This window comes from Lasioglossum baleicum, chromosome 4 (genome assembly GCF_051020765.1).
Source record: "Lasioglossum baleicum chromosome 4, iyLasBale1, whole genome shotgun sequence".
Classification (NCBI taxonomy): domain Eukaryota; kingdom Metazoa; phylum Arthropoda; class Insecta; order Hymenoptera; family Halictidae; genus Lasioglossum; species Lasioglossum baleicum.
The window spans coordinates 15,372,210-15,394,983 of record NC_134932.1 but is presented as its reverse complement, the minus strand read 5'-3'; the positions used below and the strand labels follow the sequence as shown (position 1 = coordinate 15,394,983).

At 39.1% G+C, this 22,774-nt stretch overlaps 2 protein-coding genes across 2 annotated transcripts in view; both read right to left on the bottom strand.

Moving 5' to 3' along the window:
* LOC143207998 (uncharacterized) overlaps positions 1-7,834 on the bottom strand; it is a 250,481-nt gene extending 242,647 nt beyond the window's left edge. Inside the window, exon 1 of the mRNA XM_076421984.1 lies at positions 6,613-7,834. Within this exon, the coding sequence (XP_076278099.1) occupies positions 6,613-7,834 (1,222 nt within the window). The remainder of the gene's footprint in view (positions 1-6,612) is intronic.
* A 133-nt stretch (positions 7,835-7,967) lies between these two features.
* Positions 7,968-22,774, bottom strand: part of Cpsf73 (cleavage and polyadenylation specificity factor 73) — a 142,439-nt gene continuing 127,632 nt past the window's right edge. Inside the window, exon 3 of the mRNA XM_076421985.1 lies at positions 7,968-11,586. The gene's annotated coding sequence lies outside the window, so the exon portion shown is untranslated. The remainder of the gene's footprint in view (positions 11,587-22,774) is intronic.

The window sequence follows — 22,774 nt, the reverse complement described above, 5'->3', positions numbered from 1 at the left end:
TAAGTTATAGTTATATGTATCTGTATAGTATAATGTGTGCCATTTTTATTTAGACTATGCAAATAAAATGTTGTTAAGTAGGTATATCAAGATTAGGTGAAGGTCTCTCATCGTTTTTCAGTGACACTACTAATTGCAAGTACCATCTATTAATACAGAATAATTAGATTCCGGATCTTTATGCAAAATAAAAATTATCATCAACTCCGATAGACAGATGTCTAATCTATAATGTTATCGTCAATATAATAATTTATCTCTATCTGTGACCTTGAATGACCTTCTGTGATTATAATCACTGAATTCCTAATATTCGTACCAACTTATACTCAAAAATTCTATTCAGAAACACCAAAGAAGATCAAATTCATTGATCAAAAATAAATAATAACATAATATAAACAATCATAACAGTTTGTAAAAATATGTTACACATAAAAGGAGGTACAAAAGTGGATTTAATTAAAATTTGACATTCTTCAGTAATAGTTCGCATGAATAAACAATGTCTGAAAACAATATCACATTAAAAGTTGTACACTAATGTATTAAAAATTTTTTTATAAATGTACAACAATTCGCAGTCGATAACTATATCACGCAACAGAGAAAAAGATTATAGGTTTTCTTGATCGGTCACTTGCGCAAGGACTTTGTGAACCCATGTCTCACACTACATTATCAAAGTTAAGTGTAATACTCCAAACATAATGTTCCACGTGAATAATTTCTTTACTCTTTCTCCATGCAACGATGACCAAATATTGAATAATTTAACTTCTCGAATACCATATTTAATTAATTGAAATACCACCGTCTTCTGCCGAAAACGATTTTCCAATTTTTCCCTGTCCGAGCACGTGACTAGGAGAGTCACCACTAAAAATTACTGTACCATTATTCAAAAGATTGTTTACATGATTAAATACTCTATATTGGAATCTAACCAATTACTAAACATTTAAGTATTGTATGAGGTATTATATCAATTTCATATTCATACAAAGAAAAAGAGAATGGAATTATTCCAGGTCGGAAGAAATGTTTCATTTTCGAGTGAAAATAGCTCCGAGTGCAAAGGGTTAATCATTTTTGAATAGCTCGTGAAATTATTCACGGTCAGAGGATTAATGTCCGCTCGATCGGGACGCGTTAGGTAAAGAGAATCTCGTGGATTGTGACACGACGCGTTCGCATAAGCGAGACAGTGACACGATAGTTCACTAGTGCCGCTCAGGTATTCACCCTGGTTTCAAAAAAGACACTTCGATCGGCTGACGTGAATTTAGAACCACTACCGACAAAGACTATCGATGCTTCAAATGTTAGTGTGGACTAGATCAGAAGAGGTACATGTATACTAGGCAGCGCATATTCTTGGATCAGCTCTCTCGGCCCAGTCACAGTCCTGATCGCATTCTCCTCTTAATTCCGCCGAATCGATTAAGACCGTGCAACAAACATGATTTTTTTTATCTAGTCGTTCAACCGATATTCCATGAAATTTTTTAGGTGACTTATCATGTTACTCAATAAACCTGTGAATACATATCGGAATTTTATCTTTGAATTTTGATTTAAAAACGTTACGAAGTTAAAATAGTCATTTTATATACAACGAGTTTATACACTAAATAATATTGCATATGGATCGGCTTTGATCGAGTTATGTCAATCTGCAGCATGTTGGAGTGCTACAAAAGTCTGTAGCAAAGTCTGTAGCAAATTACCACGTAATTTTCGTGCAAGCTTTGTATTTCTTTGCTCTCATTGTCAGTTTTAACTCCCTTTTATCACAGTTCTAGTAATTAAGTGAGATCAAGAATTGTCAAAAATATGTACTTCGACATGATCTATAGGGTGTCTCAGCTCTTTAGCTGAGGCCACCTAAATGTCACCTTTATTATTAATAACTAGACAGCGGATCTTTATGCATTTGTGTAGAAATTGGTTGGGTGAAATGTAAAACAGTAAAGGATTAGAAAAATTTCAGCATATGTATCGTAATGTTGTTTTTAATGTAACAAAGTCATTAAGAGATGAAATCAATTTTTATTTTATTCCTGCTTCCTACAATCGATGCAGAACATTTTTATTTTTCATAAAGATCCGCAGTCTATTAATAACACAGTTTAAATGGTATCGAAGGAGGGATAACATAGAAGAAAAAATTCTTGTCCGGTTATGTTTTCATAGTTTTCTCAAGGTCATCGTTATTTGTTATCAGCAAAAAGGCATGACCTTCGGGTGACCTTGAGTGCCAAAGAATGTTAATATTGAACATCTTGAGGAAAAAATATGGAAAGAAAGCTTTTCGTGAAAAATATCAAATAGCACATATGAGTAGACCGGATCAACATACAAAATAAAAATGTTTTGTTTCAACTGCAACAAACAGGAGCAACTTAGGAGTGTCTATCTTTGATACTCTTAAATTCTTTTAAACTTTCTCCTGTTTCTTACTACACACCGCTGCTCATATGTTTGTGATAAATGTACATATAAAATTTGTAGTCTACATGCAAGACTCTGAGTAATTTATATTCCGCAGAATGTTATTGAATAATAAATCCAGAGCAATAAGTTTACAAGGTTGGAGTTGATCTTGAAAGTCAGGCAATAAACTTCACCGACCGGCAAAGTGTCTCGATTTCGTTTTCGCAAGACTCAAGTCAAGCTCGTCGGTTATCAGTGAAAGTTCCAGGCAATTCTTGTCCGATCCGTTGCACAGTGTGCGGGCGTCCAAATTCCCTAGTGGCGTTATCTCGAGCAGCGACCCAATGACGCACACCGGTTGCATGGAATGTCGGAATTCCACGATTCGATACGTCTCGAATATGCAATCGGGATGTTCGAACATCGAACGTCCGAAGTAGAGTCTCGAAATAAGGTCAACGTCATCGATGAAGTCGACGTACCGGGACCCGAGTATGTATGTACTACAATTCTGTAGCGTTGACGTCAATCGCGATAGCGTTACCAAATTGTCAATCTCGTCAGGTGGAAACCAATTCTGTGCTTCGACGGTAAATCGTGATAAGTAGACAGCGGATTTTATGCATTTATGGTAAAAATAAGTAGATGTAATTTAAAACATTAAGGCGGTAGACTCGTTTCCAGGATTGCAAGGGTGAGGGATTCGCCTTCTCATTTCTCGATAATACAAATACGGGGGGAGGGGGGGTTTCACTAGTCAAAAACGCTAGATAAAAGATCGATCTACTGCGCTTTCTCCATCAAAAGAAAATAGCTGCATGCGCAGTTGTATGCTTCCGAATACTGCAAATTACGCTGCCGGATAATGTAATACAAATAAACGAAAAAATAGGACTTTTGAGGGCTGATCTTTTATCTAGCGTTTTTGACTACTGAAAAACCCAGTGTTTGTATTATCGAGAAATACGAGAACGCAAATTCCGCACCCTTGCAATCCTGAAAAAAGAAGTCTACCGCCTTAAAACTAGGTTTACGGAGCTCTAGAAATAATATAAACATAACAAGTATGTGTCTACCGAAATTTTTGGCCATTTTTCCAATAATATATACCCAAAGAAATAGATTTGGTAAATAATTCCTCAGGGAAGCATCTTTGCAATCTTAATACACATAATCGCAAATTAAAAATATTAGATCCGTAAACCCAGTGTTAAAAACATTAGACGAATTTATAAATACTTTTATGTCAGTTGCAATTCAGGTGGAAAATTTTAATTTTGTAGAAAGATCCGCAGTCTATTGATAAAAATAGAGTAAAAAATGCTCTTTATTTGAATTTAGATATACATAACACACTAACTGATTGAAAATTAACACATTACCGACCGGTGATTATTGCATAATTTTGAAAAATCATTGGTTATGGTTAAACACTATTTAATGGAACCTTCAACAGTGACAGCAATTTTCGTTGTGAACTAATAAGTCACCCTCAATAACGTCATCTAATAATGTAATGTAAAAGAAAATTTCTATGCTTTCTTTAAGTACAGCACAATTATTGAAAATCCTATTAACAGGCTTTCGGTAGGTAAAATGTTAAAATAAAATAATTTTAAACATGTCATTCGTGGAAGAACCGCACTCAAGTAGCCGAAGAGTCGCATTTGGCTCGCGAGTCGTAGTTTGCGGGCCACTGCCTTAAACCGAGACTCGTCTGTGTTATTAGAAACTATTCAAAGTGATTCCGAAGAAGAAATTATGGAATGGCTAGAGAATGGCGAAAATGAGGCAATGATGGACTTAATAAGCGACGATGCAATAATTCAAAGTGTAATGAGTCCACAGACGGAAATAGAAGCAACAGAGTTGAAGAAGATGATACTTCAAGTAACATAACTTGGCATGAAGCTGGTGAAGCATCAAATAAACTCATAACATTTATAGTGAACACTGCAATGTTATAGAGTTAATGAATTTGCATATTCTGCGGAAGCAATTCTTTAATCAAACAATATGAAACATGCTGATTTGTATAAAAATCAGTGAGGAACTGCTTCCTGTTCTACATAGTCTGCATATGATTTTATTTTTAGTATTAAAGTTTACATAAGTTATATTGGGTTGTTGTAACAGTTGTTTTCGGAATGTGTTCCTAATAAACGTTTCCATTAGCAAACAGTCCATATTCAATTTTTTAATTCTCAAATATGTGGGAAGATCCACGGTAATAACTAGATTGCGGATGTTTATGTAATTTTCAATTTTTGTAGGTAAATTCTAAGAAAGTGGAATTAAATGAAATCTTGTTTTCAGTGATAGTGGCCTTTGTAGATCTGGAATAAATAAAAATCATACCAAATCTCCTATCGAATTTTACATTCCTGTATTTTTTGAAAATTTTCAGCCATAAATGCATAAAGATCCGCAGTCTATTGATAACTACATATTTGCGCGGATCGACGTTGTTTTATCAGTGAGAGGAGCGAATGGTGGATCGCGCGATGGAATGGGAAAATGTAGTTCGTTCAATTTTCGACGGAACGAGATGCGCTTCCAATTTGCCTGGATGAAATGAAAAAGTGTTTATTGTCCACTTTTTCAATATTGTTATTTTTTCATCGAACTGTCTGCCAATCTGACCAAACTTGCGTTATTACCACATCACATGGTACATAGTACTGAAGACATGGTAATACTAAATTTAAACGCATTTCAAAGATGCACTTTATTTTGGATAAAAAGAGAGTTATTATGGATAATTAAAAATTAATTTAATTATTAAAGCAATTAATTCACCCCTTACCCTACAATATCGTATCAGACTCGTGATGAAGATTCTGAACGGAGTCTAATGGGTTGGCAAGAAAGTAATTTCGGTATTTTAAGGTGAAATGGAGCCCAATTTTTTTATTCAAGCAATAAACTTTAACGAATAAGATATTTTCTCTTTTGTTCGATGATCTTTTGCAAGAAAGTATAAATAAGAAAATATTTCATTGATTAAAGTTCGTCGTTTGAATAAAGAAATACGGTCTTATTTCACCTTAAAATACACCGAAATTACTTTCTTGCCAACCCAAATGTATGTTATTAATTTCCTTTAAACCGAGATGAAATTCTAGTTTGGTTTTGATAATATACAGTTATTAGAGAACATGTCGGCATACAGTAGAAATAAATCTCTTTTTTTACGAAATTACGAACTACAGAAAAGTTCTAATCAGTGAAACCGTAAAATAAATCGCAGGGCAAGGAGTTAAGTACTTCTTTATCGAGAAATTTGCGAATATATTTTTCGACGTATAACTCGATTTTACTAACAGTGTTACCAGGTTAAATTTAATTTCTATAGTGAGGTTATTTAACGCGTTAACTGGAATACGTTTGCGAAAATGTTTATGCTTACTTCCGCAGTTCATTTAAACAAATGTTGCTCAAAACGAAAGCACAGTGAACCCGGCGATGAAAGAGTACAGTGAACAGCTGGTCAGGTGTTGATTCGGAAAACAAATGAGCTAAACCCCGCGTGTGCAGGTTCGGAAAATTAGAATTCAAGAATACCTCGTCTTTACGATGAACCCTCGATTCACGGTGATGGTCAAAGGAGACATTGAGGCCTCGAAGAAGACAATGTAGCATATCCACGCAACGCATACAGAACGTTTATGAATTTATAACGACGGAGTTGAATGACAATTGGTTCGAAGGAGTCCCTGTTGATCCTTTGTTCGGATCGAGCCTCGAGAGAGACGCGCGCAAATAAGCCACAATGTACAAAATCGTCTCAGTCGGAATGAAACGTACGTGTTGCTAATCGAGAACCGCGGAAAATTTCCATATTTTTACCAATCGAATCATCGATTGCGACAAAAAAAAAAACACCGAGTAACATCAAGATCTCTTTATCTACGAAAAAATAGAAGAAAAACCGTACAAGCGACGTCAATCTTGAACATCGATCAAACCTGAATCTCGGCATGCGGATGTGCGAGTCCAACAAAACGAAGAGGGTCAATCGTCCCAGTAGCAGTGGCGTGAGTGCGCGCTCGCGCACGATCGTGATCGAGAATGAGCGAGCGAGCGAGCGAGTGAGCTAGCTCGCGCGGGGATCATATCCGAGTGCCGATTTACACCGGTAATTAACAATAAAAAGAAAATCTCTGGTGTACTCACTGTAATCCGACGTGTGGTCGTTGGATCCGTTTACCGTGCCGTCCGGCAGGATTTGTAGATGCCGATTCTTGATGTACATCTGTATTTTTCTGGAGGCGCCGGTGATATGCGACAAATTGGCCGATCGTTCAGCTCTAACGCCGGAGTCGCCCATTAAATCAACCGGCGCGGCACTCACTGCACTAATAACCGTGCCAATCGCCAAGACACTCAATCCGGTGCTGCTCGTTTTCGCACTGCCGTTGAACACACTCGATTTACGGAGCCCGCACTGACCGAACGTGACGAGGAACAGGAGAAAGGCCAACTGAAAGTACGAGGACCGGATGCTGTTCGTGCACTCGCGTCTCTTCTTCTTCCTCGTTCTGGCACGGGAACACCTCGCGGGCTCGCTGTCCCGAGAAAACTCGGCCTGGTGATCGGCGGTCTGCTCGACCTTGGGGACGCGCGACTCGCGTCTCCAGGAATTTGTCCCGACCGCTTCTTCTTCTTCTTGTTCCTCCCGCGTCTTCTTCTCGTCGGGAGCCAAGGACGGAAGCGTGCCCGTCGAGACGAGCTTTCCATAGATCTGGTCCGTCCAAGCGCCAGGCTCGTTCGACTGACTAGAGAACAACGATTCCCCTATTCGGACACAATCCGCGGCACGGACCTGCGGCCAATTCTCGGCCGAGAAGTCGCGTTTTGAGCAGCAGCCTCGTTCTCCGTGCCGCGAGTCACCGTGATCGTTACCGCCTGTCCTGGACGGCTCCCGTCGAAATCTTCGGATCGTCCGCTTGTTCTTTATCGAAGATACGCTTCCGCATCCCTCGAGCTCGTCGACGGAGGCGGCTGTGGTATCGCGTAGCCGGGACTCCAGCTGTTCTAGGTAGTAGACATTCCGCTGGAGATCTTTGGGATCGCAAGCTTCCGGCGCGTTGGTCTCCGTGGGAGGATCGAGCCTGGTGCACGGCTCGTTCTCTCGGTATCCTCTTTTCCCGGAGCGCACGGCGGACGTACCTCCGATCCGTCGAGGGATGAAGCCGGAGTAACGCCGGCAGTTCACGGCTCCATCGTCGGTCGAATTAATCGGCGGTAGTCGGCGCGCGATGGACGCTCGAATAGGTCTATTTTCGTGGCGCAGAGACGACTCGGTGGAAGCTAACGTTACGATCGGTATCGGGCAAACGGCACGGTAATCACAGTGCAGCACCCTTGGCCCGCCCGTGTCGATCTCAGCGGGCATGACGGTCTCATCCACACTCCTTTCCGAGCCCTCCTTCCTATCTACACGCCACTCTCTTCCGCTTGTTATCTTAATATCTCGTTCACTTTCGTCCGTTGTTCCTTTTGCTCGGTGCGCGACCGACTCGCTCCACTTCCTTCTTTTCCTCTTCTTTTTCTTGGTCGTCGTTTTCGTCGTTGCCGTGGCCTCTCGTAGACCTCAATGATTCTTAAGCTTGTCGTTCGCACCGTTGAATCAGACCCACGGCACGCGATTCGATTGGTTGTGCAGGATGTCGCTGGTGCGGAGACTATATTCTACAATGGGGGTCCACCTCATCCTCGGTTACTTTCGTTCGACGGGAAGACACTCTTGGACGTTTCTCAGCAAGCGCTGAGGATGCAGCAGCCGGTCCGCTGTTACCGTCCATGCACAGCGTTTTCGGTAGCCTCGCATTATTGCTGACCGTTCCGGCAGCCTCTCCGATCGCGACTAACCCGATCGTCTGATGTGTCGACGACGGCGGCGGCGACGACGACGACAGCGGCGGCGGCGACGGCGACGACGACGACGTCGACGACGACGACAATGCCGATGCTGCCGATGGAGACGGACGACGACCGCCTCCTCCGTTCGACTCGCGCAACGGCGACGTCTGGTCAACGTGAATTGGTTCACGCCAGTCAGAACGGTTTGTTCGCGAAAATAGGAAACCACGGAATTGGTTTACGAGGTAGCATTGAGGCGACGTACGATGGATCCTGAATGTAAACGAACGACCGGATCGTCGCCGACTTCCTGATATCTCGCCGAGGATACTCGTTACACTGCGAATGATCTTGGGCGAGGATTGGCCGCGAGAATGATGATCGGACACGATGTTACGACGGCTATTCGAAAACCTCGACGACGATGGAATTAGCGACAAAGGAGGCGAGAGAATCGTTGCTCGCTCCCGCCGTTTAATCGGTTTTGTTCAAGCACGCAGGTTGATGCTACCGATTACCTTCGTCGACCTCGCTCTGTCCCTCTCTCTTAGTCCCTCTATCAATCGCAAGAACTTCTACCGACACGTTACTCGTACCGCCTTAACGGGTTTCGCTCTCTCTTTCTTTTTCCCCTCTCTTCCCAACATCACAACCACCACCTCCTCCTCCTCCTCCTCCTTCTATCCTCTTGTCTTTGTCTATATCACTGTTCTTCTTCCACTGACCGCCCTCCCCTCCCCCCGGCCAGCCGCGTGCCGTGGGAGCCGTGTATCCTTCCGGAGTCGCGGAGGGTCGTAATCACGCGCGATGTTCTTTCGCGAAAATATTCGCGGGTATATCACTGCCACCACTTCTCACCACTGCGCGCGTACCACGTACACGACATTCGCGACGAACGCGCGCGACGCGCTGCGCTGGCTTTCCGGCCGGCCGCCAGCGCAACACCTCGGAACACCGAGAAACACAAGTGACCTCCAATTTGCTCCTGTGAAACACGTTCGTCACCGCGATGGAAAACACCTGGCTGGATGATGCCTCTCGTGGTACGATGCTCTCTCCTTTCGCCGCTGACAACCAACCACCGCGAGAGTAACAATGTGAGAGAGTGAAAGAGCGAGAGAGCGAGAGAGGGAGAGAGAAAGAGAGCTAAACGAAGAGGGGACGAGGAGACGACGAAGAAGACTATGTGTGACTCCGAACAGCTCTCCGTGTGACACTCCGATCGGTTCGAAGCGGTATCGACCGGGTGAACCGGGCCCGGTGGATCGTCGTGGATCTTGCACCCTTCGATCGATCCTCTTGATTTTCCGGATGCCACGCGACCACGAGCGATATAGGCAACAACGATGCTTTTTACTTCTCGAGTGAGAAAAAAGGGGTGAAGAAACGATGGGAATCGACAACAGCAACAACAACAACGACAGCGGCAGCAGCAACAACAATAATAATAACGGAACAACACTTCGGTAGAAAATTTAGCAAAACCGATCACCGGTTACGATCTTGACTCGAACTTGTTTCTATATGATTCCTCGAAACGAGCGATCCAGTGTCGTGATCGTGATGTCTGTTGGTGTTATTACGAGGTCGGGGGTAGTCCGGCAACTGTGGGGTTATCTGGTAGGTCGGATGGTGCCGGTGCGGCGTCCGAGAAACTACTGAACGAGTGCCGCGGTTCTCTTCTCCGGCTCGGTTCGGGCACGCTCTTCGGTTCGCTCTCGTAGAGAGATCGAACAGCAGACCGACACACCAGCACACGGCCCGGCAGCAGCCGAGAGTGAAACCAATACCAGCGCGCGGGGATCGACTCGACTCGCTACTCACACGGGCCCGCAGCATCCATCCCATCCTGTCTCGTAGTTGTAGTAGTAGCCGTCGTCCCGTTTCGTCCCGTTCCGCTTCATACCGTGTCGTCCCGGTTCCGTCCCATCCCAGAGCGACGCAGCACGCGACAGATCTGGATGCTCGCTCGCTCTCGTCCACTACCGCGCCACCACGACCACCACGCGCCTCTTCTTTTCCCTCTCTTCTTTCGCGCTACTCTCCCCACCCTCCTTTCTACCTTCTCTTATCTCTCTTTCTCCTTCCGGCTTCTCCTCCCGCCTTCTTTATCGCGCGCTCTTTCTTCGTCTTTCTCTCCGTCTCACTGCCTCTTCTTCTCTACCCTATTTCTTCTTCTCCTTCCCTCCAACTATGCTACTTCTCACTACCTCGGTCTACCTTTCTATCTGTGTCTCCCTCTCTCTATCCCTCCACCGGTTCGCTTCCTTTTTCTCCCTCTCCCTCTCTCTCTCTCTGTTTTCTCGTTACACCTCCTGTATGCCTCACCTTTCTTCTTCTTCTTCTTCTTCTTCTCCTTCGTCTTTTTCTTCTTCTTCTTCTTCTTCTACTCTTCGTTTCCCTCTTTCAGTCGTGCCACTACTCTGCTCCTCGGTGGCTCGTCAACGTGCTCCGTTCCCCCTACGCTACTCGTTCACTCGATCTTTTCGCCCCTTATTAACACCGATCCGGTGTTCTGTTTCTCTCTTCTCTCTCGCCCCTACTCCGGCGTGTACCAGTTCCCCAACCCCTCCTGTTTTTCGTCTATTTCCTCGAGGCGCGCTATTATTTTTCCCCGCTCCTCCCCTCGCGGCCGCTAGGAAACCGCTGATGCCTGGATGATAAAGGGAGTCGGCGATCTAGAGAAAGAGGAAGCCCGGCTAACAAGGCCACGAAGGACGCACGCGAACACCTGCAAACCTGCGAAGAGATATCGTTCGGAAATCGCGACTTGCACACGCGCCCGTGTCACGACTTTTTTTTTACTTTGTCTTCGGCGACGCCTCTCCACTCTTCATCTTCTCCGTTCTGCCTTTTGATATCTTCCCACCTCCTTTAGCTCCTACCCTCGCCCCGGCTCCCTCCGGAGTTTATTTACTTCGCAACCGATATCGTATCTAGTCTTCTCATCTCTTCGCGCGAATTTTTCCGTTTCTTGTTTTCTGTTGTCCTATTTCTCACTGTTGACGACTTTCTTCTTCTTCTTTTTCCTCCTCTCCTCCTACTACTACTACTCCTGCTGTTGCAGCTTGTTGCCTGTACTTCTTCCACTACACTTCGTCTGGTCGTCTCTCGCTAACAGGACTGGCTCGTGGCGTCCGTTTACGCCAACCTGCAACGCAAATCTAGGAGACCGCGATCGGTCGCCGCGTCGCGCATGAGTTCTCGTTTTCTTCGGCTACGCCGTTTCCTTTTCATTCTTCCTCAGACACGAGCGAAAGCTCTATTCAGGTCAGCCGAAGGTACCTGTAAACAAATCAACAAGGTCGTACCTTACATCTCTGTTTCGGAATGTTTCCGCTTTCGGGCTCTTCCGCGCTATTCGCCGCCGCGCCGATAGAATCGGGGACCCTGAAGAGCAGAGCAACTTCTCTCATCGATAAATGCTTTGAGAAATTGAAAGTTTTTCTTCATCGATAACAGTTATCGAGGAGGATCCAATTTTTTGAAAACGAATAACTGTTATTTGTAACCAAAAAGTATAAAAATCGATATTTTCTAATCACTTTGCTCTTCGAGTTTTTTGTCTTTATATTTTGTGTACATCAATAATCAACTCCTTAATTATGATTTTCATCGTAGAAAATTTTAGAATAACTGTTATTTTTTGTCCCTGCTTTATATAACTGTAACGTTGCGGGTGCAAAACAAATTGTCTAGACAATAATGAAAACGTTTACCGAATATTATGCACGGGAATGAAAAAATTAGTCAAGCCTAATTAAATGGGAAAATTGTGTAATTCGACTGCGGATTTTTATGCAGAACAAAAATGTTCTGCTTCACATAGATATTTGATTATTCCTTGAATAATTTTAACAAGTTGGAAATAATAAATCATTTTAATCTCTCTAATGTTTTAAAACGCACCTACCGTTTGTGCTATAAATGCATAAAATCCACAGTTTAGTGTCTAGTTATAATAAAATTTATTCGCTCGTAATCATGTTACTTTACTTAAACGCTACGAACACCGTATAACAGATGTAAATTGTTGCGTCACATGGAAAGCAACAATGTTATCGTTACTTCCTAGAGATATTTACTGGAAACATATTTAGATAACGTGTGTATTTTAGCACGATGTAACCCTATCCACGCCATGATCGGAACGGATTTCTAGCCACGGTTACTTCGTTCTTTACGAGAAGAACATGTATATTAAAGTGAAACACATGTATACATATGCATTGTCTAATTGCAAGTCTAATTTTTCAAGTAAATATATGAAACGTTCCATAATACATACATATGTATTATTTCTAAACGCAGTTCTCTTTATAAGATCTCAACCCTTGAGAAAGAGGAGCCCAAAAATTGTTAAGACTTTCAAAAAAGAAAACGTATAGAATCTCCAAGCAAAAAATTTGCAATTAGAAAGAAATAAATTCCGCAAGTTAAAAAAGAAACACATTTCTCGCTAATGTTTAGTGATAAAAGATAATGAAACCACACTTCAATTTTCAAATTTCAGAACAAATTTTTGCATTTTGGTCCGACTTTCTACTCAATTTTTTCGAAAAAAAATTAATAGGACATAAAAGACGCAGCCTGACCAGATCTTCAGGTTTCGTCTGATATATTTTTCGACGAGATAAATAGTTTAGAAGATGTTCAAGGAAAACAATTTTATGAGCATTAAATTAATTACTTTAATGTTTAGTCGTCTTGAGGCACGTTTTTTTTTTTATTATTTGAGACAACCCTGCGGGGGTCTGTAAAAGAAGTTGAATAGTTGAAAATAAGAGCCATTCTAGTGGGCATTTGATGGAGAAAGAAACGATAAAATTTTGGTTCGATTGTTTTTAATAGTGTGTTGATTAGCAAAGACATTCGAGAAAACGAGATAAACTGATATTGTACTGTTAAATAATGACACTAGTAAACAGGAAGAAAAATATTTATATGGTCAAATAAAGATGGCCTACACGATGAACGCAACGACAACGAAAAATATGTAGATGATAACTGGAATCTACTTGCTCACGTCCTTCCTAATCGCCTATAATTTTATTCGATCTTATTGGGTGTAGCAAATAACTGTGTTTATCAAATGAAATGATAAATGATTGGCCATTAACCGAAGAACACGAGGAAACAGCAATGGCAGAAGGAGAAATTTGAACACTTTCCACGTCTTTAATGTGTTATTAATATGTATGTACAGTGGCGAACGAAAGTATTCGAACGCCCTTTAAAACAGAATAACTTTTTTATAATTGTAACAAACGACCTGATTTTTTTATAATCAATTAGAAGCACTGGTTTATGAAATGATATGCAAAAAAGATTTTCCAAAAAATTATAATTTACAAAGTTACATGCAAAAATAAAAAAGGCATTTTTAAAAATTTTTTATTAGGGCCTTTAATGAAAATTTAAAATACATGTTTTGTAGATCTATGTTAGTTATACACATGCTGAAAATTTCATCGAAATCGGTTGAAACATGTATTTTAAATTTTCATTAAGGGCCCTAATAAAAAATTTTAAAAAATGCCTTTTTTATTTTTGCATGTAACTTTGTAAATCATAATTTTTTGGAAAATCTTTTTTGCATATCATTTCATAAACCAGTGCTTCTAATTGATTATAAAAAAATCAGGTCGTTTGTTACAATTATAAAAAAGTTACTTATTTTAAATATTATTAGACAGCCGATCCTTATGTAAAATAAAAATGTTCTTTCTGTATTACAACAAACTGGAGTGAAAGAGAAATTAATTTTCTTTCTTAATATGTTTAATAGGCTGAATACTTATATGCATTAAAGAATTAGAGAAAATATTAACATTTTGAGTGAGGTGGCATCGGGCACAATAGTTAGAGGGTTAAAGGTTTTCAGTCGCTTGTTACTTTAGAATATTGACTGTTTCATAAAATAAAATCAGTAATCTTGTTTTATCGTAATTAAACTATACAGACATATCAAAAATATCATGCATCTATAATACTTACAATGAGTCTAACATTGTTGAGACTCCATATCATAGAGGAAAAAAGATATGAAAAGAGAATGTCCATAAATAAAATTGGATTTGCTAGATTTATAATTAATTGTTACGACATTGATTGTGAAGGTACTGAATAATTACCTACATGCACTTTTCAACGGATTTTTGCAAATACAAAATATATGTACAGTGACGCGAATTAATATTCGGACGCTCTATAGAAAAGACGATAACTTTTTTAACATTGTACTATACGATTTGAACCTTTTTGGGAAGCTAGAGCAATTAGTTTACTACAGAATGTGAAAAGAAATTCTTTCAAAAATTGCAATAGATCGGAATTGTAGAAAAAATAATAAAGTTGCATTTTACAACTTTTTTACGTGGGCCGAAATTTTAAAAAAGAAGTTTTGTAAATCTGTGTCAATTAAACATATTCTGAAAATTTCGACAAAATCGATCGACGTTGTAATGAAGCTACAAACGTTTAAAGAAGATAAAAATTGTTCATTTTCACAATTTTTCTAGATCTTTCATTCACACACATACTTGGCCAATAAATTCTCAAAGTACAAATGAATGAAATCCAAAATCTCGTTGAATTATTGTGATAACTCGAAAAAATGGTACGATTTTATAAAGCTTCTTCTCAATTATGTGATTTTTAAATTTCCACGGTAACAAGTAGAGTGATTTTAAAGGTTCCACAGATACTTCTAAATGTGGTATTCCGCTTGTACTAAGCGTTCAAAGCTTCGCCGACCGGCAATTATGGTATTTCCTCGGTATCGCGACAACAATAACGCAAGAATGTGGATCTCGGTGGCGCCTCCTAATCTTCGAGCCCGAATTGAGGCTCATTCTCGGTCTATCAGTATGCACCGCTCCATTTCGTCATTTTTTCAGGCCGTCGCTAGCCAAGCTCGTATTCTTTCGTATTTACGAGACGTTCGGTTAAGTGCGCTTTAAGTGACTCGCTCGGTTGAAGTCAGTTTAAAAGTGAGTCAGTGGCCGATCGTGGCGATCGGTAAACGAACAAAAGGCCGCGCCGCACAATGGTCAATTTGCCAGGAAACGTGATCAAAATCGGACAAAAAGCTTTCTAATTACTGGCTATTAAGGGGTTACATACACCTTGTAATGGTTGTAAAATAAACGAACCTCAACAATCTTTCTTATTTTTTAAAATTATGTTTCTTTAAACCACTATGTTCATTTTATTGTATGTACAGTGAACCACGGAAGTATTTGAACGCACTTTAAAACAGTATAACCTTTGTATGATCGGACCAAACGACCTGACATTTTTTGAGCAATTAGAAGAATTGATTTACCAAATGACATGCAAAAAAGATTTTGAAAAAATTGAATCACATGAGAAAGTAAACGAGGCACCATTTAGAAAATTTAAAATATGCGTTTTGTACATGCTGAAGATTTCATTGAAATCGGTTGTCGCAGAAAAAAAAACACATCGAAAGATGTAAGAATCTGTGGATTTTAACCAAAAGTCGCGAAAAACTATGATTTTCAGTTCACAATGATAATAATGATAATTATCACAATGATGATAATTGCTGTTGCTATTGAATGTTCCATTAAAAAGCGTTTAGCCATGTACCATAGATTTGTCAAAATTATGCAATAATTACCGGTCGATAATGCGTTAATCTAATTGGGAGGAAATATCGCAGTAATAGGCACACTTGGCCTATGAATTTTGTTGAAATTTTTGGGCACATTGACCAGGACGCTTGGCCATGCTCGCTCGCGAAGGAAAATGTATATCCACCTTTCCTTTCAGTTTCAGATTCGAGAAATCCTGCAACCGAGCCATGCACTATCGCCTATCTGCGACCACCGAGGTACGAGATGTTCGACAACGGTAGAAATTTGACGCTTCCAGTAAATGTCGAAGAGCTAGTCTTCACCGCGGCGCTATATCCTCGATGAAGGGTATCTTCCCTTTATCTCCGTACAGGGCCGAGAAGCCGCTTGTACACTGTCCTACCAGATGAGATAGTTTTCCACGAAAAAGCCGCTATTAACGCTGTTCAAAACGCATACCCGATGCGTGATCCCTTTTCTTTCCTTTTTCTTTACGATCCGAGCCCGACCCAGACCTTAGGTACTCACGGACGTTTTGTGCGATCCTCCGTGACGTTACTTATTGTTCGAGGAAGAATGAACAGTAGTTATTCGTGCGAGCGACTGGCCACTTTACAGAATTCAGAAATCTAGATTACACTAGACTAGACTAAGGAGACGAATCTGTAACCAACGGACTCTCACAGGGCTCGAAAGACATTTGAAACTTTTTAATATGTAGACTGCCAATGTTTATGAAAATTCGCATTTTTATAGAAAATAGGTAGACCAATGGGACCCGGACAAAAAGTGATGTCGTGGTTAAGTATAATAATTCTAACAGATTATATTTTATTTTGCATACAGCATATGCTTTGCACATTCTGCATATTTTTAGTATTTCCCTCATATAATAATAACCAATAACATAATTATTTCTAATGAATATCTATCTCGCTAAGAAACATTTCTTCCATGTTGTTATATGATAACATTGGGAATAATTAATTAAGTAATTTCAAAAAATTATTTTTTATTTTGCATACAGCATACGTTTCGGACTATGCATATTGTGCATATTTTTAGTATTTCACTAATGTAATAATAACCAAAAAGATAACGTTGTGAATAATAATGAGGTATGTACAAGTAACATGAGTTTCCATGTATGAATCTTTGTCCCGAATGTGAAGAATTAATGCAGCATATATCTTTGTATTAAATGTAACTTTTTGAGTTTGAAAAATATTGAAAGTAAAAACATATTCGGTACCAATTGATATAGTGGAAAACTAATAATAACTAGATTGCGGATCTTTATACACAATGAAAATTTTCTTCATCAATTACAAGATGTAGGAACCAAAAAAAATTTCTTCCTATCTTTAACAATTGTATAATAATAAATTGAAAATAACATATGCATGTTCTTAAATAGTCTTAACGTTTTCACCGTTTTAAATTACACCCACCCATTTTTGTCATAAATGCACAAAATCCGCAGCCTAATAATAACAGATCCAAACAATATGTAACAGTTTCATGTTTTTCTGTTTTGTAGTCGTATTTCAGAGTGCATATGCTGCATTTATTCTTACGTTTCGCATTCAGTACATAATGCATCAAACGTTCCGGTTCTGTCGTACGAATTGCAAAACATTATTATTCATTAACCTGGTTAAAGACGGAGTACGAGTTGCTGTTCAGTAACTATTAATTTGTTGGATGTAACCTCGATCAATCCTCATCTGGTGCTCATTTATAGTGGATCACATACATGGCAATTTCAGTCAAATTAACGTCGCGACCAACAGAAACGATCGGATTAAGCAGGCTTGACGCAAATGTTTAAAACGAGCCGCTTGAAGCGAGTCGCCGGTAAGACTGGCCCAGTAATGATACTTCATCAATTCGACGCTGACGTATCAATTATTCACGTGAACATCCGTCGGTAGGGACGTCGCTGTATCGCACGAAAACGTGGTCTCAAGTTGCGTGCGAAGTTATAAACCACCGATACTTCCAGCTACGGACCGTTCATTTTGGGGCCCAGGGCCAACACTGTTTGAGAACATACCCAATTCACTCAAAATAACTCGGGTAACAAAAATTTCTGTATAATCTACTTTTTTCTAAAGTAGAAACAATTAAACATTTCTGCCGACCTAGAATAATTTCATTCTATATTAATTGTTTTCTTTGTATGAATATGAAATTGATATAATGTTGCTTCTCTCAAAAATGTCACTTCAAAAGTTCTCAGGAACCTCCCATTTCCGGATGTTGAAGGAATTTTGGGACACCCTGTATATGATCTTTTACATTTTATGGATACGAAATTGATATAATAACGCATAAAATACTTAAATGTTTAGTAATTGGTTAGATCCCAATATATTTAATAATGTCAATAATATTTTTAATACTGGTACAGAAATTTTTAGTGGTCACTCTGAGTCATCACTCAAGTGTTAACGGTTAATTTAAATTATTTTTATTTTTTGACCGTGGAGGGACCCTTTGACTGAACAGGGATGATAATGGTCACGTGAACGTCACCATTATTGCACATCGTTGAACTTGTTTTTTTTATGGTCTTATAAGAGCTTGTAAGAGTGTTCTTTGATACCGTTTAACTCTTTTCTCTGAAACATCTTTTTAGTATCACCAACAGTTTCGGAGATATTCGACTGGGTCGATTTAAAAATGGGATACCTTGTACGTATATATATTTACTTTTATACTATTTTTACAATCGCGTGTTACGTAACAAGTGAAATGTAGTACTATACATATTTTGAAATGTTAACAACGTGACGACAATGAAAGTAACAACGTGAAAGTAGGCACACACTAATTTCACGAAATTTATGCATTCTCATTTGTTACATAATTTATAACGTGTTCGACGAGTGTGAAATCGATTCGGGCTAGAAGTAAATTGACCAGAAAATTTCAGTTTTAGTTGTCGAATGATAATGGAAACAGCAAGATTAGAAGTTAAATACTATTACGAGAGATTAAAGGCCTGCAAAATCTATAATACTTCGAAGTAAGTTAATACACCAGACCTATAAATATATATACGATGCAATATTCAGCAAGTGGGCGTAAATATATGTTCGCCTAGCTTGCTAGATAAGCAGACTAGGCTGTCTAGACCCGTCTTAATGGCACCATTTAATCAACGAATACTATGGAATCGACGCGACGGCGAAAATAAAATTGCTGTGGTTCTACAATTCTACACCATCGAGAAATTGCAATTCACGTATCTACTGCCTTAAGAGTGTGAATTAAACGTTCATTCATAAATTAAGGCTGAAATGTTTCCACCTACGCTACGCCTAGCCGCTCGAATCTCACTTGAGTGGAATTTGTTGTTAGAATATCGAAGTGCATATTAATGATAACAATAACGAATAACTGATTAACACTAGAACTACCAACAGTTAAGACGAAGCTATTTCTACCAAAACCAGTCAAAATGACAGGTCTTTACAAAATACGTAATAGTAGAATATATTTATATTTATTGATTTATTACTGTCTTACAAAAAAAATATGGAGTCGAATATGTCTTTGAAAGTATTATGTAATGGTGATCTTGCAGCAATAGACCCTTCTTTTATTTTTTCCCAACTGATTCCGTCTGCGGCAATTTCATTTTGATGATCTTGTATACATCCTTTCATTTTCATCTTCGAAACTTGAAGGCACACAAGCAAGTCTTCTTTTACGTAAATTCAAAATATTTTCTAATTCACTTTCCGAGCACTCCTGAACATTTTATTTGTCTATAAAAACTTAATTTATTATCGCAGATCTACAAAACGTATTTTTTAAATTTTCAATATAGGCTCTCATAAAAAAGTTGTAAAATGCTACTTCTAGTATTTTTTCTACAATGCCGATTAATTAAAATTTTTGAAAAAATTTATTTTCACATCCTGTAGTAAACTAAATGCTTCCCAAAAAAAGTTCAAATCGTATAGTACAATATTAAAAAAGTTATCGTGTTTTTTAGAGCGTCCGAATATTAATTCGAGTCACTGTATTTCATGTACATTTAAACAATGGTTATTAAATAACATCTATTAAGAGAAGTTTGCTTATTTGTACATTTTATATTTTTGTACATTACAATTTACTTATACAGTAGAATTTGTGTATTTTTGATTATGTTTCTGCGTTTATTTAGAGCATCCTATATGATACTACATAAATGCATACTGTCAAAATACCAAAATCACGAGATGTTACTTGTTACAATTTATTTCACATCGCCAATAATTATAAATATTCTAAGGAACAATGTACAATACTGTAAAATCTATTTTTTTCTTCTTTCTGAGAGATGAAACACAGAAACCGCTCTACAGGTTGCGGTGTATTGGTACGGCCAATTTTTCTGTTATCATGTAAGTTTCAATCTAGATTTTTAAGTGTATTAGACTGCGGATGTTTATGCGTTTTTAAATAATAGAAGAATTAAAACATATTTGTACAGTATTTCTGAATTTCCGAACGGAATTATCAGTATTTGAATATCGAAATTCTGTGTGTCGTGTGCCGTTTTATTTCACAAAAGTATGAAAGGAAGCTCGTAATCATTATAGGATGTTTTTTCTGCGTGTGTCTCTGTTTGCTTTGCTCGAGCGTAATGTTTAATTCTAATTCAATATCTACCGCCAATTAAATAAAACTCGTTCGGGCGACGTCGAGATGATTAACGCGAATAAAATGGGAGGACAGCGAGCGTGGGGTGGCAAAAGAAATAGACGAGGGACAAATAAAATAATAAGGAGACCGCGAGGAGGAGAGTGATCGAGGGCAATCGGCGGCTGATCCTCGATCACCGGTGATCTCTGCGGTGATCGGTCAAGCGCGTCGATCTTATCTTTAACTCTGACTTAAATATATCGAACCGGACGGCGTTCCAGAACTTTTTTGCGCGCAACTACTTTCATTCACGCTGACCGGACCTCCCCTTCATCAGAAGCTTCATTTTGTGTCAAATGACGACGGAGCAATTACGTCGACTGTTCCTTTTTAACGTGCGCCACGGCTGACATAAGGTCGATCATTGAAAGCTTCAATCTAAAAGCTTAATTCCGCGGTGTACTTGCCAGTCGAGCCAACCTTTTTTCAATGTGCTTTCAGTTGCTAGTATGTAGACGGTAACACACGGCAACATGTAATTCCCGAGCCGCGTTATCAATTTTATGGTTGCGGCATTTCGTTCTTATGCGACGATAATAATTGATATGTCTACATTGCACACGAAATTGCAATAAGAAAGCACTAAATGAGTAAATGATACAGAAGTGAAAGTCTATGAAAAAACTTAACGGCGCAAGTTATTTATAGAAGGGATGAGACCTATAATTGGTGACAGAAATGCCGAAGGGGTTACGTTTCAAAAGCGGTATTCTGATGGTATTAATTGTTGGAACGCTTGGAGACGCTTAATGTATTAAAAAACAACATTATACAGGCGACCCAACGAATATCTTCTGTAATTTTGGCATAGCGACTAGTAAAAAACGTAGATCAAGTTTTTAACACTTTACCTACCGGAAGCCTATTAACAGGATGTTCAATAATTGTGCCGTACCAAAAGAAAGCATAGACATTTTCTTTTATTAGGTGCGCAAATAAGTTCTTTCCCCTTTTTTCCAAATTCAAAATTTTATTACATAAAATGTAATTATAATACATAAAATGTAATAAAATTCTACAAATTAAAATTTCCGGCATTAAATGTTTGCTATGTATTTTTCCATGTTCTGTAAGATACAGCGTTCTCTTCCAGTGCCGCACAAACCATTTCAGTAGCTTCAACAGCTGATTTCCTAAGCTGGAATGCAAAGAGTAAGCAGCAAATGATGCTTCTCACACGATATATTGCTTGAAATTCTTAAAACTAAAAGAACGCTCTTTCAGATCACACCAAAATCGGGAAGTAATTCGAGTTCCGTCAGAAGTTATGATCATAGAAAAAGAGGGGAAGGAACTTATTTGCACACCTAATACTCACAGGTCGGTGATGTGTTAATATTCGTTATAAAGGGGAAGCTGACGGAAATGACTGAAAAAAAATGATGGAAAATGACGGGTTCTAATATTCTTAATTTGCGATTATTAAGATTGTAAAGATGCTTCCCCGAGGAATTATTTACCAAATTTTTTTCTTTGGGTATATGTTATTGGAAAAATGGCCAAAAATTTGGACAGACACATTCTTGTTATGTTTATAAAACAATGTGAAATAGTTACTTCTAGAGCTCCGTAAACCTAGTGTTAAATCTACGGTGATTTCAGTCACGAGAAAAATTTTTCAATGTTTTTACAGACGTTTCAATTTGTAACATTTTGGACCAAAATAGAGTCTTCAGTTTCCCAGTGTTGCATCATGAAAAAGTATTAGGTCATCCTATAAGTTCGTGCCGACTTTTGTGTATACATTTCACGCGTCGATTCATAAACATACGGCGATAAGGGACCAATGCACTTCAGTTCAGCTTCAGCGTAGCTGTTCGGGACCAGTCTACAGAAGGTTTTCGTGGGTATAAGATCGTGAAATAGTGAACACAGTGATTCCTAGCAGTGAAAAATCATGAAGGAAATGCGTATCCCTTTCCGACATTATGTTATATGAATTTCCGAAAGGAAGTTCAGTAACAATCGCCACGAATAAGATATATGCTGTTTACGGAGAAAGTGCGCTTTCATCTCGTACCTGTAGGAAGTGGTTTCAACGTTTTAAAGGTGGGAATTTTTGTTTAGAAAACGGGGAACGTTCCGGGCGTCCTCCTTAGGCAGACAAACATAAAATTCGAGACCTGGCACAGAAATTACGAAGTTTATCAATTGAGGAGATGTCTGATGTT